Here is a 15777-nt window from a genome sequence, read left to right as displayed (position 1 = left end):
GGGGACAGATGGGTGACACTTGGAGACACGGGTGACACCCGGGGACAGATGGGTGACACTTGGGGACACGGGGAGGACACGTGGGGACACAGGATGACACCTGAGGACACCGGGATGACACTTGGGGACACATGGGTGACACCTGGGGACACAGGGAGGACACCTGGAGACACAGTGGGGACACTTGGGGACATATGGGTGACACCTGGGGACATGGGGTGACACCTGGGGACAGGGGGGTGACACTTGGGGACACGGGGGTGACACCCCCCGGCAGCTGGCAGAGATGCCACCATCCCCCTTGTCACCCATCTGTCACTGTCACCCCCCCAGCAGCTGGCAGAGGTGCCACCACCCCCCCGTCACCCATCTGTCCCCTCCAGCCCCCCCCGCAGCTGGCACCGATGCCACCACCCCCCTTGTCACCCATCTGTCACCTCCCCAGGCTCCGGCATAATCCGGGCTCGGGGCTGGGCGTCGCTGTCACCCCCGAGGATGTCACCACCCACGGGGAGGTGACAGTGGAGGTGACACGGGTGACCCGAGGCCATCAGAACAGACAGAGCCGGGCACGGACACGGGGTGGGCACAGAGTTTATTGGGGACACAGGGGACAGGGTGGCACTGGGGGGGACAGGGTGGCACTGGAGGGGGCAGAGAGGCCATGGAGGGGACAGGGTGGCACTGGAGGGGACACGGTGGCACTGGAGGGGACAGGGTGTGGTTTCTGGGGGAGTTTTAGGTCACAGGGTGTTTATGGGGTGGCACAGGGTGTCCTTTAGCAGGGCACACCCACCCCACCCCCTGCCCTCACCCCTGCTGTCCCTGTCCCTCCAGGGCGCGTCGCTGGGCGCTGTCCCCGGTGTCCCCGGTGTCCCCGGTGTCCCCCCGTGCCAGCAGCAGGTCCAGGTAAGCCCCACACACCAGGTCCTGCTCGCCGAGCCCCAGCTCCCGCAGCAGCTCCCGCGCCACGCGCCGCCCGTCCTGCTCGCTCTGCTCCGGCCTCAGCACCACCTGTCACCGCCCAGGGGACACCCGCGGTCACCCGGGGCTGCGGCGCCCGCCGGCAGCGTCCCCGCCGCTGTCCCCTCACCTCCAGCTCCAGGAAGTCCCCGAGGCCCCGCACGCGGTCCAGGTGCAGCCGCGTCTGGCCCAGCAGGATGAGCAGGCGCTCCTTGGTCACCGTGCCCAGGACACCCAGGGACAGGGACAGCACCTCCTGGGGACACCACAGGGGACACAGGGGTGACACAGAGCCCAGGGACAGGGACAGCACCTCCTGGGGACACCACAGGGAACACAGGGGTGACACAGAGCCCAGGGACAGGGACAGCACCTCCTGGGGACACAGGGGGGACACAGAGCCCAGGGACAGGGACAGCACCTCCTGGGGACACCACAGGGGACACAGGGGTGACACAGAGCCCAGGGACAGGGACAGCACCTCCTGGGGACACAGGGGACACAGGGGGGACACAGAGCCCAGGGACAGGGACAGCACCTCCTGGGGACACCACAGGGGACACAGGGGTGACACAGAGCCCAGGGACAGGGACAGCACCTCCTGGGGACACCACAGGGGACACAGAGCCCAGGGACAGGGACAGCACCTCCTGGGGACACAGGGGGGACACAGAGCCCAGGGACAGGGACAGCACCTCCTGGGGACACCACAGGGGACACAGGGTGACACAGAGCCCAGGGACAGGGACAGCACCTCCTGGGGACACAGGGGTGACACAGAGCCCAGGGACAGGGACAGCACCTCCTGGGGACACAGGGGGGACACAGAGCCCAGGGACAGGGACAGCACCTCCTGGGGACACAGGGGTGACACAGAGCCCAGGGACAGCACCTCCTGGGGACACAGGGGTGACACAGAGCCCAGGGACAGCACCTCCTGGGGACACAGGGGGGACACAGAGCCCAGGGACAGGGACAGCACCTCCTGGGGACACCACAGGGGACACAGGGTGACACAGAGCCCAGGGACAGGGACAGCACCTCCTGGGGACACCACAGGGGACACAGGGGTGACACAGAGCCCAGGGACAGCGACAGCACCTCCTGGGGACACCACAGGGGACACAGGGGTGACACAGAGCCCAGGGACAGCGACAGCACCTCCTGGGGACACAGGGGACACAGGGGGGACACAGAGCCCAGGGACAGGGACAGCACCTCCTGGGGACACAGGGGACACAGAGCCCAGGGACAGGGACAGCACCTCCTGGGGACACAGGGGACACAGGGGGGACACAGGGTGACACAGGGGTGACACGGGGACCCCAGTGTGCCCAGGGACTGTGCCAGCACCTCCTGGGGACACAGGGGTGACACAGGTGACACAGGGGTGGCACAGGGACCCCGAGCCCCGGCCCCGCTCACCTGCAGCCCCTCGGGGTCGGCCGTGGGGCTGATGCTGAACCGGGACAGTTTGGGGCCGGCGCTGTCGGGGCGCTCGTAGAAAATCAGCTCCCCCCGGCCGTCCTGGGGACACGCACAGGTGAGCACAGGTAAGGACAGGTGAGGACAGGGACAGGGCCAGGTGAGGACAGGGACAGCCCCTCACCTGCGTCCTGCGCAGCTTGAGCCGCCCCCGCGGCACTCGGAAGAACGTGTCGGTCTGGAGGAGCACCTGTCCTATCCCGGGACACACCTGCGGCAGCTCCTGCTCCTCACCTGTGCCTTGTACTGTCCCGGGACACACCTGGGGCAGTCCCTGCCCTGTCCCGGGGCACACCTGGCACGGTTCCTGGCCCGGTCCCTGCCCTGCCCCGGGGCACACCTGGCCCTGTCCCTGCCCTGTCCCGGGACAGACCTGGCCCCGCAGCCTCAGGGCCGCCCTGAGCGTTTCCGCCCGCGCCCTCAGCCGAGCCTTCACCTCCACGTTCCGCCGCATCCCGCCGAGCGCGCCCGTTGGCCGCCGCGCGCGCGCCACCTCCCCGCGCCGCCTTTCCATTGATCGGCCGAGCCGTCAATCATCCTCGCCGCGTTGGGATTGGATACTGGCCGGCCGGGCCCGCCCCGCTGTCCGCCACCGCCCCGCCCTTGGCCGAGCGGGCCGGGGCGGGGGGCGACCATGGCGGCGGCGGCGGGGGGGCCGGGGCGGCGGCGGCCAGGAGGGCGATGTCCCCGCCGCCACCCGCCTGCAGGCCTACGCCTGGTGCCGCGAGTTCCTGGCCGGCTCCTGGAAGCTCGTGAGCCCGGAGGAGTTCGGCATCTGGCCGGTCAGGTAGGAAGCGGAACCGGAGAGAGGCGCGCACCCCCCCCCCCCCCGCCCTGGCCGCGGTGGTCTCGTCCGGGGGTTCGGCTCCCTGCCCGTGGTTGGCGGTGGGCACGGCTGTCCCCGGAGCGGTGTCACTGTCACCCGGACCGGTGTCACTGTCCCCCTCCCGGTGTCCCTCCCGGTGTTCCCGGTTGTCCCCCGGACCGGTGTCATTGTCACCCGGTGTCCCTGTCCCCCTCCCGGTGTCACCGTTCCGCGCCCGATGTCCCAGTGGCCTCGGCTGACCCCAGACCGGTGTCCCTGTCCCCCGGTGTCCCTGTCCCCCTCCCAGTGTCACTGTACCCCTCTCAGTGTCCCTGTCCCCAGCCCCGTGTCCCTGTCCCACTCCCGGTGTCACTGTTCCGCACCCGATGTCCCAGTGGCCTCGACTGACCCCAGACCGATGTCCCTGTCCCCCGGTGTCCCTGTCCCCCTCCCAGTGTCCCCCGGACCGGTGTCCCTGTCCCCCGGTGTCCCAGTCCTCCTCCCAGTGGCCCCGGTTACCCCCCGGACCAGTCCCCCAGTGTCCCCCGTGCCCAGTGTCCCCTAATGTGTCCAGCTGTCCCCCGGCCCGGTGTCCCAGCTGCCCTCCCCGACCCTTGTCCCCGTCCCTGTCCCAGTGTCGCCAGTTGCCCCTCCCTGTCCCCAGTGTCCCTTTCCCAATGTCCCCAGTGTCCCCGTCACCTGCCAGGCGCCCCGGCACATCCCGAGCGGGGCTGTCGCTGTCCCCGCGGTGTCCCCCCGGTGCCCGATGTCCCCGCGGTGTCCCCCGGTGTCCCCCGGTGTCCCCTGACCCCCCAAATTCCCGCAGCGGGGGTCTCAGTAACCTGCTGTACAAGTGCGCGCTGCCCGAGCACATCCCGAGCGTGGGGGACGAGCCCCGGCAGGTGCTGCTGCGCGTCTATGGGGCCATCCTGCAGGTGAGGGGGGACCCCGAACCCCAAATCCATGGGGACCCCGAGGGAACCGCCCCCGAGACCCCAAACCCCATGGGAACCCCATGGGAACCCCCCGGGTTTAGGGATTTTGGGGTTTTCTCCCGCTGGGTTTGGGGGTGCTGGGGCCATCCTGCAGGTGAGGGGACACCCCGAACCCCAAATCCATGGGGACCCCGAGGGAACCGCCCCCGAGACCCCAAACCCCATGGGAACCCCATGGGAACCCCCCGGGTTTAGGGATTTTGGGGTTTTCTCCCATTAGATTTGGGGGTTTCGGGGCCATCCTGCAGGTGAGGGGGGACCCTGAACCCCAAATCCATGGGGACCCCGAGGGAACCCCCCCCCGAGACCCCAAACCCCATGGGACCCCCCCCGGGTTTAGGGATTTTGGGGTTTTCTCCCGCGGGGTTTGGGGGTGCTGGGGCCATCCTGCAGGTGAGGGGACACCCCGAACCCCAAATCCATGGGGACCCCGAGGGAACCCCCCGGGTTTAGGGATTTTGGGGTTTTCTCCCGCGGGGTTTGGGGGTGCTGGGGCCACCCTGCAGGTGAGGGGACACCCCGAACCCCAAATCCATGGGGACCCCAAGGGAACCCCCCCGCCCGAGACCCCAAACCCCATGGGAACCCCCGGGTTTAGGGATTTTGGGTTTTTCTCCCGCGGGGTTTGGGGGTTTCGGGGCCATCCTGCAGGTGAGGGGGGACCCTGAACCCCAAATCCATGGGGACCCCGAGGGAACCCCCCCGCCCGAGACCCCAAACCCCATGGGAACCCCAAGAGAACCCTCCAGGATCAGGGATTTTGGGGTTTTCTCCCATTAGGTTTGGGGGTTTCGGGGCCATCCTGCAGGTGAGGGGACACCCCGAACCCCAAATCCATGGGGACCCCGAGGGAACCGCCCCCGAGACCCCAAACCCCATGGGAACCCCATGGGAACCCCCCGGGTTTAGGGATTTTGGGGTTTTCTCCCGCTGGGTTTGGGGGTGCTGGGGCTATCCTGCAGGTGAGGGGACACCCCGAACCCCAAATCCATGGGGACCCCGAGGGAACCCCCCGGGTTTAGGGATTTTGGGGTTTTCTCCCGCGGGGTTTGGGGGTGCTGGGGCCATCCTACAGGTGAGGGGACACCCCGAACCCCAAATCCATGGGGACCCCGAGGGAACCCCCCGGGTTTAGGGATTTTGGGGTTTTCTCCCCTCTGGGGTGGGGGGTGCTGGGTTGGGGGCCCGGTTTTGGGGTGCTGGTGTTGGAGTTCTGGTTTTGGGGTCTTTTTGGGGGGGTGCGGGTATGGGGATCCTGGTTTGGGGGTTCCGTTTTTGAGGTGCCAACTTTGTGGTCCCGTTTTTGGCGTCCTATTTTGGGGTCCCGTTTTTGTGGTGCCATTTGGGGGGGTCCCCGTTTGTGGTCCCGTTTTTGAGCTCCCGTTTTTGGGGTCCCTATTTATGATGTCCCTTACCCTGTTCCCCGTTTTTGGGGTCCCGTTTTTGGAGTCCCTATTTATGCTGCCCCCTATCCGGTGCCCCGTTTTTGGGGTCCCTATTCCTGGTCCCGTTTTTGGGGTCCCTATTTATGATGTCCCCTACCCTGTTCCCCGTTTTTGGGATCCCGTTTTTGGGGTCCCTATTTATGATGTCCCTTACCCTGTTCCCCGTTTTTGGGGTCCCGGTTTTGGGATCCCGTTTTGGGGTCCCTATTTATGATGTCCCCTACCCTGTTCCCCGATTTTGGGGTCCCGATTTTGGGGTCCCGTTTTTGGGGTCCCTATTTATGATGTCCCCTACCCTGTTCCCCGTTTTTGGGGTCCCGATTTTGGGGTCCCGTTTTGGGGTCCCTATTTATGATGTCCCCTACCCTGTTCCCCGATTTTGGGGTCCCGATTTTGGGATCCCGTTTTTGGGGTCCCTATTTATGATGTCCCCTACCCTGTTCCCCGTTTTTGGGATCCCGTTTTTGGGGTCCCTATTTATGATGTCCCTTACCCTGTTCCCCGTTTTTGGGGTCCCGGTTTTGGGATCCCGTTTTGGGGTCCCTATTTATGATGTCCCCTACCCTGTTCCCCGATTTTGGGGTCCCGATTTTGGGGTCCCGTTTTTGGGGTCCCTATTTATGATGTCCCCTACCCTGTTCCCCGTTTTTGGGGTCCCGATTTTGGGGTCCCGTTTTGGGGTCCCTATTTATGATGTCCCCTACCCTGTTCCCCGATTTTGGGGTCCCGATTTTGGGATCCCGTTTTTGGGGTCCCTATTTATGATGTCCCCTACCCTGTTCCCCGTTTTTGGGGTCCCGATTTTGGGGTCCCGTTTTTGGGGTCCCTAATTATGATGTCCCCTACCCTGTTCCCCGTTTTTGGGGCGCCCCCCCCGACCCCCTTTTTCCCCGTTTTAGGGCGTGGACTCTCTGGTGCTGGAGAGCGTCATGTTCGCCATCCTGGCCGAGCGGGCGCTGGGGCCGCGCCTCTTCGGGGTCTTCCCGCAGGGCCGCCTCGAGCAGTACATCCCGGTACGGCGGGGGGACCCCAAAACCTTCCCTGAGCCCCCCCCCGGACACCCCAAAACCGCCCTGAGACCCACCGACACCCCAAAACCGCCCTGAGACCCCCCTGACACCCCAAAACCGCTCCGAGACCCCCCAGACACCCCAAAACCTTCCCTGAGCCCCCCCCCGGACACCCCAAAACCGCCCTGAGCCCCCCCGACACCCCAAAACCGCCCTGAGCCCCCCCCGGACACCCCAAAACCGCCCTGAGCCCCCCCGGACACCCCAAAACCGCCCTGAGCCCCCCCGACACCCCAAAACCGCCCTGAGCCCCCCCGGACACCCCAAAACCTTCCCTGAGCCCCCCGGACACCCCAAAACCTTCCCTGAGACCCCCGGACACCCCAAAACCTGCCCTGAGCCCCCCCGACACCCCAAAACCTTCCCTGAGACCCCCGGACTCCCCAAAACCGCCCTGAGACCTCCCGACACCCCAAAACCTTCCCCGAGACCCCCCGGACACCCCAAAACCTTCCCTGAGCCCCCCGGACACCCCCAAACCGCCCTGAGCCCCCCCGGACACCCCCAAACCGCCCTGAGACCCCCCGACACCCCAAAACCGCCCTGAGCCCCCCCGACACCCCAAAATCTTCCCCGAGACCTCCCGACACCCCAAAACCTTCCCTGAGCCCCCCCGACACCCCCAAACCGCCCTGAGCCCCCCGGACACCCCAAAACCGCCCTGAGACCCCCGGACACCCCAAAACCTGCCCTGAGCCCCCCCGACACCCCAAAACCTTCCCCGAGACCTCCCGAGGACACCCCCAAACCCCCCTGTGCCCCCAGAGCCGGCGGCTGCGCACGGAGGAGCTCCGGGAGCCCGCCGTGTCCGCGGAGATCGCGGCGAAGCTGTCGCGGTTCCACGGGATGGAGATGCCCTTCAACAAGGAGCCCAAGTGGCTCTTCGGGACCATGGAGTGGTGAGGGGACCCCAAATCCTGCTGGGAACGGGCTGGGGGGACCCCAAATCCCATTGGGGACAGGGAGTGGGACACGAATCCCATTGGGGACAGGGAGTGGGACACGAATCCCATTGGGGACAGGGAATGTGGGGACACAAATCCCGCTGGTAGATCTCCGAGCTGTCCCCACGCTGTCCCCATGTCCTCATGGTGTCCCCGTGGTGTCCCCATGTCCCTGCAGCAGATCTCTGTGCTGTCCCTGCTCTGCCCCCACTTTGTCCCCTCGGTGTCCCCTCGGTGTCCCCAGGTACCTGGAGCAGATCTCGGCGCTGCCATTCCCGTGTCCCCACACTGTCCCCTCGGTGTCCCCTCGGTGTCCCCAGGTACCTGGAGCAGATCTCGGCGCTGTCGTTCCCGGACCCGGCACAGCTGGAGCAGCTGCAGCAGCTCCGCGGGTACAACCTGGAGCAGGAGATGAGGAGCCTCAGGTCACTGTCACCCCCCGTGTCCCCTGTGTCCCCTCCCGGCCTCGGCGTCACCCTCAGGGCTGCGGGTGGTCCTGGGTGTGTCCTCCCTTCTGTCCCCTGTGTCCCCTGTGTCACTTTGTTCATGTGTCCCTGTGTCACTCTGTTCCCATGTCCCCTGTCACTCTGTTTCTGTGTCCCCTGTGTCACTATTCCCGTGTCCCTGTGTCCCTTGTGTCCCTCTGTTCCTGTGTCCCCTGTGTCCCCAGTGTCCGTGTCACCTGCGTGTCCTGCTGTCACCCATGCCTTTGGTTCTCTCTGTGTCCCCAATGTCCCTGTGTCCCCATATCCCTGCATCCCCCGTGTCCGGGTGTCCCCAATGTCCCCTGCCCCTGTCCGTGTCCCCGGGCTGTCCCCAATGTCCCCTGCCCCTGTCTCTGTCCCCGGGCTGTCCCCGTGCTGTCCCCAATGTCCCCGGCCCCTGTCCGTGTCCCCGGGCTGTCCCCAATGTCCCCGGCCCGTGTCTGTCCCCGGGCTGTCCCCAATGTCCCAGCCCCTGTCTCTGTCCCCGGGCTGTCCCCAATGTCCCCGGCCCGTGTCTGTCCCCGGGCTGTCCCCAGTGTCCCCGGCCCCTGTCTCTGTCCCCGGGCTGTCCCCAATGTCCCCGGCCCGTGTCTGTCCCCGGGCTGTCCCCAATGTCCCAGCCCCTGTCCATGTCCCCGGGCTGTCCCCAATGTCCCCGGCCCCTGTCCGTGTCCCCGGGCTGTCCCCGTGCTGTCCCCAATGTCCCCGGCCCCTGTCTCTGTCCCCGGGCTGTCCCCAATGTCCCCAGCCCCTGTCTCTGTCCCCGGGCTGTCCCCAATGTCCCCGGCCCCTGTCCGTGTCCCCGGGCTGTCCCCAATGTCCCCGGCCCCTGTCTGTCCCCGGGCTGTCCCCAATGTCCCCGGCCCCTGTCCGTGTCCCCGGGCTGTCCCCAATGTCCCCGGCCCCTGTCCGTGTCCCCGGGCTGTCCCCAATGTCCCCGGCCCCTGTCCGTGTCCCCGGGCTGTCCCCAGTGTCCCCGGCCCCTGTCCGTGTCCCCGGGCTGTCCCCAGTGTCCCCGGCCCCTGTCCGTGTCCCCGGGCTGTCCCCAGTGTCCCCGGCCCCTGTCCGTGTCCCCGGGCTGTCCCCAATGTCCCCGGCCCCTGTCCGTGTCCCCGGGCTGTCCCCAGTGTCTCCGGCCCCTGTCCGTGTCCCCGGGCTGTCCCCAATGTCCCCGGCCCCTGTCCGTGTCCCCGGGCTGTCCCCAGTGTCTCTGGCCCCTGTCCGTGTCCCCGGGCTGTCCCCAATGTCCCCGGCCCCTGTCCGTGTCCCCGGGCTGTCCCCAATGTCCCCGGCCCCTGTCCGTGTCCCCGGGCTGTCCCCAATGTCCCCAGCCCCTGTCTGTCCCCGGGCTGTCCCCAATGTCCCCGGCCCCTGTCTCTGTCCCCGGGCTGTCCCCAATGTCCCCGGCCCCTGTCCGTGTCCCCGGGCTGTCCCCAATGTCCCCAGCCCCTGTCTGTCCCCGGGCTGTCCCCAATGTCCCCGGCCCCTGTCTCTGTCCCCGGGCTGTCCCCAATGTCCCCGGCCCCTGTCTCTGTCCCCGGGCTGTCCCCAATGTCCCCGGCCCCTGTCCGTGTCCCCGGGCTGTCCCCAATGTCCCCGGCCCCTGTCCGTGTCCCCGGGCTGTCCCCAATGTCCCCAGCCCCTGTCTGTCCCCGGGCTGTCCCCAATGTCCCCGGCCCCTGTCCGTGTCCCCGGGCTGTCCCCAATGTCCCCGGCCCCTGTCCGTGTCCCCGGGCTGTCCCCAATGTCCCAGCCCCTGTCTCTGTCCCCGGGCTGTCCCCAATGTCCCAGCCCCTGTCTCTGTCCCCGGGCTGTCCCCAATGTCCCCGGCCCCTGTCCGTGTCCCCGGGCTGTCCCCAATGTCCCCGGCCCCTGTCCGTGTCCCCGGGCTGTCCCCAATGTCCCCGGCCCCTGTCTGTCCCCGGGCTGTCCCCAATGTCCCAGCCCCTGTCTCTGTCCCCGGGCTGTCCCCAATGTCCCAGCCCCTGTCTCTGTCCCCGGGCTGTCCCCAATGTCCCCGGCCCCTGTCCGTGTCCCCGGGCTGTCCCCAATGTCCCCGGCCCCTGTCCGTGTCCCCGGGCTGTCCCCAATGTCCCCGGCCCCTGTCCGTGTCCCCGGGCTGTCCCCAATGTCCCCGGCCCCTGTCCGTGTCCCCAGGGCCCTGCTGGAGTCCACGCCCTCCCCGGTGGTTTTCTGTCACAACGACGTGCAGGAGGGTGAGTGTCACCGGGGCTGGCCCTGTCCCCCTGTCCCCCGGACCCCCCAAAAACCCCCCAAACCCGCCGGATCCCCAACCCCCTCCCCAGAGACCCCCAAAAACCCCAAAGCCCGACCCCAATCCCCCAGGGACCCCCCAAACTGCCCCCCAGGGACCCCAAAATCCCCCCGGGGACGCCCCAAAGCCCGACCCCAATCCCCCAGGGAACATCCTTTCCCCAGAGACCCCCTGAACCCCCCAGGGACCCCCAGATCCCGATCCCAGTCCCCCAGAGACCCCCCAAACTCCCCCAGGGACCCCCCAAATCCTGACCCCAATCCCCCGGAGACCCCCCAAACCTGCCCAGGGACCCCCAGATCCCGATCCCAATCCCCCAGAGACCTCCTGAACCCGCCCAGGGACCCCCAAATCCCGATCCCAATCCCCCAGAGATCCCCCAAACTCCCCCAGGGACCCCCAAATCCTGACCCCAATCCCCCAGAGATCCCTCAAACTCCCCCAGGGACCCCCCAAATCCTGACCCCAATCCCCCAGGGAACATCCTACCCCAGAGACCCCCCAAACCCCACCTAGAGACCCCCAAACCCCCCAGAGACCCCCCAAACCCCACCTAGAGACCCCCAAACCCCCCAGGGACCCCCCAAACCCCCACAGCGACCCCCAAACCCCACCCTGGGACCCCCAAACCCCTCGGGGACCCCTCAGGGACCCCCCAAACCCCGCAGGGAACATCCTGCTCCTGGCGGGGCGCGAGGGCCCCTCGGACCGGCTGATGCTGATCGACTTCGAGTACAGCAGCTACAACTACAGGTGGGGGTTTGGGGGTCCCGGGGGGATTGGGGGGTCCCTGGGGGGGTTTGGGGGGTCCCTGGAGGGGTTTGGGGGGTCCTCGAGGGGTTTGGGGGGTCCCGGGGGGGTTTGGGGGGTCCTCGAGGGGTTTGGGGGTCCCTGGAGGGTTTTTTGGGGGTTTGGGGTGGATTTTTTTTGGTTTTTGGGGTTTTTTTGTCTTTATTTGGAGGGTTTGGGTTTTTTTTGGGGGTTTTTTGGGGTTTTGTTTGTGTTCTCACCCCCCCGTGGGTGTTTGTTTTGGGGTTTCTCAGGGGGTTTGACCTGGGCAATCACTTCTGCGAGTGGGTTTACAGTTACACCCACGCCTCCTGGCCCTTCTTCCAGGCCTGCCCCGAGCACTACCCCAGCCGGGAGCAGCAGGTACGGGGGTCCTGGGGGTCCCCGGGGGTCTCTGGGGGTCCTGGGGGTCTCTGGGGGTCTCTGGGGGTCTCTGGGGGTCCTGGGGGGTCCTGGGGGTCCTGGGGGTCTCTGGGGGTCCTGGGGGTCTCTGGGGGTCCCTGGGGGTCCCTGGGGGTCCCTGGGGGTCCTGGGGGGTCCTGGGGGTCCCCGGGGGTCCCCGGGGGTCTCTGGGGGTCCTGGGGGGTCTCTGGGGGTCTCTGGGGGTCCTGGGGGGTCTCTGGGGGTCCTGGGGGGTCCCTGGGGGTCCTGGGGGTCTCTGGGGGTCTCTGGGGGTCTCTGGGGGGTCTCTGGGGGGTCTGGCCGTGATTTTGGGGGGGGGAACTTTGACCCTAAAACTTGGGGGGGTGTTCTGGGCTTTGGGTGGTCTCAGATTTGGGTTCCTTGGGGCTGGGGGGGCTTTTGGGGCTAGGGGTGACTTTATTGGGGTCCGGGGCCGTTTTTTGGGGTCCGGGGGAGTTTTTTGTTTCGGGGGTGTTTTTTTGGGGTCTGGGGGTGTTTTTGAGGTCCAGGGGTGTTTTTTGGGGGTCCAGGGGTGATTTTTGGGGTTCGGGGGTGGTTTTTTTGGGGTCCAGGGCTGGTTTTTTGGGGTCTGGGGGTGTTTTTGAGGTCCAGGGGTGTTTTTTGGGGTTCGGGGGTGGTTTTTTTGGGGTCCAGGGCTGGTTTTTTGGGGTCTGGGGGTGTTTTTGAGGTCCAGGGGTGTTTTTTGGGGGTCCGGGGGTGTTTTTTGGGGGTCCAGGGCTGTTTTTTTGGGTCCGGGGGTGGTTTTTTGGGGGGTCCCAGCCCTCTTTTCGCCCCCCCAGCTCCATTTCATCCGGCATTACCTGGCCGAGGGCTCGGGGGGGCCGCGCTCCCCCCGGGAGCAGGAGCAGCTCGAGGAGGAGATGCTGAGAGAGATCGACCGGTACGGGGGGCTTGGGGGGGCTTGGGGGGCACCCGGGGGGCTTTTGGGGTCACTTGGGGGGCTTTGGGGGTCACCCGGGGGGGCTTTGGGGGTCACCTGGGGGTCTTTTGGGGTCACTTGGGGGGCTTTTGGGGGGCTTTCTCTGCCCTGGTTTGGGGTCTCTGGGCCACTTTTGAGGTCCCCTGGGACGCTTTTGGGGGTCCCTGTGTCACATTTGGGGGTATCTATGTCACTTTTGGGGTCTCCGTGTCACTTTTGGGGGTCCCTGTGTCACTTTTGGGGTCTCCGTGTCACATTTGGGGTCTCTGTGTCACTTTTGGAGGTCTCCGTGTCACTTTTGGGGGTCTCTGTGTCACTTTTGGGGGTCCCTGTGTCACATTTGGGGGTCTCTGTGCCACTTTTGGGGTCTCCGTGTCACTTTTGGGGGTCCCTGTGTCACTTTTGGGGGTCTCCGTGTCACTTTTTGGGGTCTCCGTGTCACTTTTGGGGTCTCCGTGTCACTTTTGGGGGTCCCTGTGTCACTTTTGGGGGTCTCCGTGTCACTTTGGGGGTCTCCGTGTCACTTTTGGGGGTCCCTGTGTCACATTTGGGGTCTCCGTGTCACTTTTGGGGTCTCCGTGTCACTTTTGGGGTCCCTCTGTCACTTTTGGGGTCCCTCTGTCACTTTTGGGGGTCCCTGTGTCACATTTGGGGGTATCTATGTCACATTTGGGGGTCTCCGTGTCACTTTTGGGGGTCTCCGTGTCACTTTTGGGGTCTCCGTGTCACTTTTGGGGTCTCTGTGTCACTTTTGGGGTCTCTGTGTCACTTTTGGGGGTCCCTGTGTCACATTTGGGGGTCCCTGTGTCACATTTGGGGTCTCCGTGTCACATTTGGGGGTCCCTGTGTCACTTTTGGGGGTCCCTGTGTCACTTTTGGGGGTCTCTGTGTCACCTTTGGAGTCCCTGTGCCCTCTCCCTGTCCCCACAAACCCCTCCTGGCTCCCCTGCCCCATGCCCTGGTTTTGGGGTGGTTTTGGGGTGTTTTGGGGATGTTTGGGGTGTTTTTGGGGTGGGTTTGGGTGGTTTTTGGGGGGAGTGAGTGTTCTGTGGGGGTTTTGGGGTGGTTGGGGGTGATTTTGGGGGCGCACAGGGTGTTTTTGGGGTGATTTTGGGGTGTTTTGGGGTGCACAGGGTGGTTTTGAGGTGATTTTTGGGGCTTTTGGGGTGGTTTTGGGTGTTTTGTCGGGGTTTTGGGGTAGTTTTGAGTGTTTTGGGGTGCACAGGGTGTTTTTGAGGATTTTGGTGTGTTGGGTGGGTGTTGGGGTGCACAGGGTTTTTTTGGGGGGCTTTTGGGTGTTTTGGGGTGCACAGGGTGGTTTTGGGGTGATTTTGGGGGGTTTTGGGGTGCACAGCGTTTTTGGGGTGTGTTGGGGTGATTTTGGGGTGTGTTGGGGTGATTTTGGGGTGTTTTGGGGTGTTTGAGGTGTTTTGGGGGTGTTTTGGGGGTGTTTTGGGGGTGTTTTGGGTGTTTTGAGGTGTTTGGGGTGATTTTGGGGTGTTTTTGGGGTGTTTGGGGTGTTTGAGGTGTTTTTGGGGTGTTTGGGGTGATTTTAGGGGTGTTTTGGGGTGTTTGGGGTGTTTTTGGGGTGTTTTGGGGTTTTTCTCAGCCCGTTTTCCCCGCCCCCAGCTTCGCCCTGGCCTCCCATTTCTTTTGGGGTCTGTGGTCGGTGGTGCAGGCCAAGATCTCCACCATCCACTTCGGGTACCTGGTGAGCCGGGGGGTCCCAGCCCCGGGGTTTGGGGCTTTGGGGTCTCCAGGACCCCCGACCCCCTTTTCTCTCCTTTTTCTCCTTTTTTCCCTTGATTTTCCCTGTTATTCCCTCTTTTCCCCCCACTTCTCCCACTTTTTTCTACCCTTTTCCCCATATTCCCCCTTTTTATATTTCCCCTTTTTATATTTCCCCTTTTTTTATTTCCCCTTTTTTTATTTTCTCTTTATTATTTTCGCCCTTTTTCGCCTTTTTCACCTTTTTTCCCTATTTTCCCCCATTTTTTCCTTTTTTCCCCATGTTTCCCCTTTTTTCCTTTTTTTCCCTTTGTTTTCCCCCTCTTTTTTCCAAATTTCCCCCTTTATTTCCCCCTTTATTTCCCCCTTTATTTCCCCCTTTATTTCCCCCTTTATTTCCCCCTTTATTTCCCCTTTTTCCCCTTTTTTCCCCCTTTTTTCCATTTCCCCCCCTTTTTTCCTTTATTTCCCCTTTATTTCCCCTTTATTTCCCCTTTTTCCCCCCTTTTTTCCTCTTTTTGTTCCTTTTTTCCCCCTTTTTCCCCCTTTGTTTTTCCCCTCTTTTTTCCCATTTTTCCCCCTTTTTCTTCCCCTTTTTTCCCCTGTTTTTCTCCCTTTTCCCCCCTCCTTTCCCCCCCTTTTTCCCCCTTTATTTTCCCCGTGGTTTTCCCTTTATTTCCTCTTTATTTTCCCCCTTTTTCTTTCCCCAGGAATACGCCCAGAGCCGTTTCCAGGCTTACTTCCAGCACAAAGCTCGCTGCTCCTGAGGAGACCCCCCAAACTGGGACCCCCCCACACACCCCCGGACCCCCCCGAGCCCCCGCAGCACTTTTTGGGGTTTTGGGGGGGCTTAAAACGGTTTTGGGGTGTTAAAAACGGGTTTTGGGGGGGATTAAAACGGTTTTGGGGGGATTAAAACGGTTTTTGGGGGGATTAAAACGGTTTTTCAGGGGATTAAAACGGTTTTTTGGGGGGCGCCACCGTGATTTGTGGCAGCCGAGACCCCCCGAATCCGCCCCCCCGGAATCCGGCAGCCGAGGTGGGTGCGACCCCCCCTTGAAGGGTGGGATTTGGGGAGGGGGGACCCCCAAATCCGCCCCCCTGGCCAGTAACGGGGGTTTGGGGGTTTTTTGGGGGGGTTTTGGGGTTTTGTCGCTGTTTGTACCTCACTGTCCTCCCCCCCCCGCAGTTTTGGGGGGCCGGGGGGGGGTTTCTTGGAGCTTCCCCCCCGATTTCGACGGCAGAATGTAAAACTCAGACCAATAAAGCCGCGCTGGGGCCGGCGCTGGAGGCGTGCTTCCCAAAATTCCCCTCCGCCCCAAAAATCCCCCCATTCCCAAATCCCGCCCCAAAAATCCCCCAGTCCCAAATCCCGCCCTAAAAATCCCCCCATTCCCAAATCCCGCCCCAAAAATCCCCCCATTCCCAAATCCCGCCCCAAAAATCCCCCA

At 64.4% G+C, this 15777-nt stretch overlaps 2 protein-coding genes across 3 annotated transcripts; one reads left to right on the top strand and one right to left on the bottom strand.

The window, feature by feature from the left end:
- Positions 1-582: 582 nt before the first annotated feature.
- LOC136290088 (uncharacterized) lies at positions 583-2916 on the bottom strand. Of its 2 annotated transcripts, XM_066184527.1 has the most exons (5): positions 2789-2916; positions 2573-2743; positions 2389-2490; positions 1094-1219; positions 583-1014 (listed from the first exon to the last, which is right to left on the bottom strand). In XM_066184527.1, the coding sequence occupies exons 1-5, from the start codon at positions 2900-2902 to the stop codon at positions 811-813; spliced, it is 717 nt and encodes a 238-aa protein (XP_066040624.1). In that variant the 5' UTR covers positions 2903-2916; the 3' UTR covers positions 583-810. The 2 variants fall into 2 exon arrangements, with proteins under 2 accessions (XP_066040624.1, XP_066040623.1); XM_066184526.1 differs by having other exon boundaries at positions 2573-2916.
- A 161-nt stretch (positions 2917-3077) lies between these two features.
- Positions 3078-15604, top strand: CHKB (choline kinase beta; the record flags this gene model as incomplete). Its single annotated transcript, XM_066184502.1, has 11 exons — positions 3078-3235; positions 4080-4188; positions 6593-6706; positions 7529-7662; positions 8028-8132; positions 10350-10408; positions 11136-11220; positions 11511-11619; positions 12459-12559; positions 14228-14309; positions 15037-15604. Coding segments are annotated over 11 exons (1113 nt in total), but the record flags the coding sequence as incomplete, so codon positions are not given.
- Positions 15605-15777: the final 173 nt, after the last annotated feature.

Source organism: Chamaea fasciata, unplaced genomic scaffold (assembly GCF_029207755.1).
Source record: "Chamaea fasciata isolate MVZ Bird 193981 ecotype frontalis unplaced genomic scaffold, bChaFas1.0.hap1 SCAF_5, whole genome shotgun sequence".
Taxonomy (NCBI): Eukaryota; Metazoa; Chordata; class Aves; order Passeriformes; family Sylviidae; genus Chamaea; species Chamaea fasciata.
This window is presented reverse-complemented; position numbering and strand designations above follow the sequence as displayed.

What these genes read in the sequence shown, in the direction of transcription:
- LOC136290088 (XM_066184526.1), bottom strand. Translation starts at nt 2,902, where the DNA reads ATGCGGCGGAACGTGGAGGTGAAGGCTCGGCTGAGGGCGCGGGCGGAA. An exon ending in TCAAGCTGCGCAGGACGCAG is followed by an intron (nt 2,491 to 2,572) that starts GTGAGGGGCTGT and finishes GCGTGTCCCCAG; the next exon opens with GACGGCCGGGGGGAGCTGAT. An exon ending in CCGACCCCGAGGGGCTGCAG is followed by an intron (nt 1,220 to 2,388) that starts GTGAGCGGGGCC and finishes TGGTGTCCCCAG; the next exon opens with GAGGTGCTGTCCCTGTCCCT.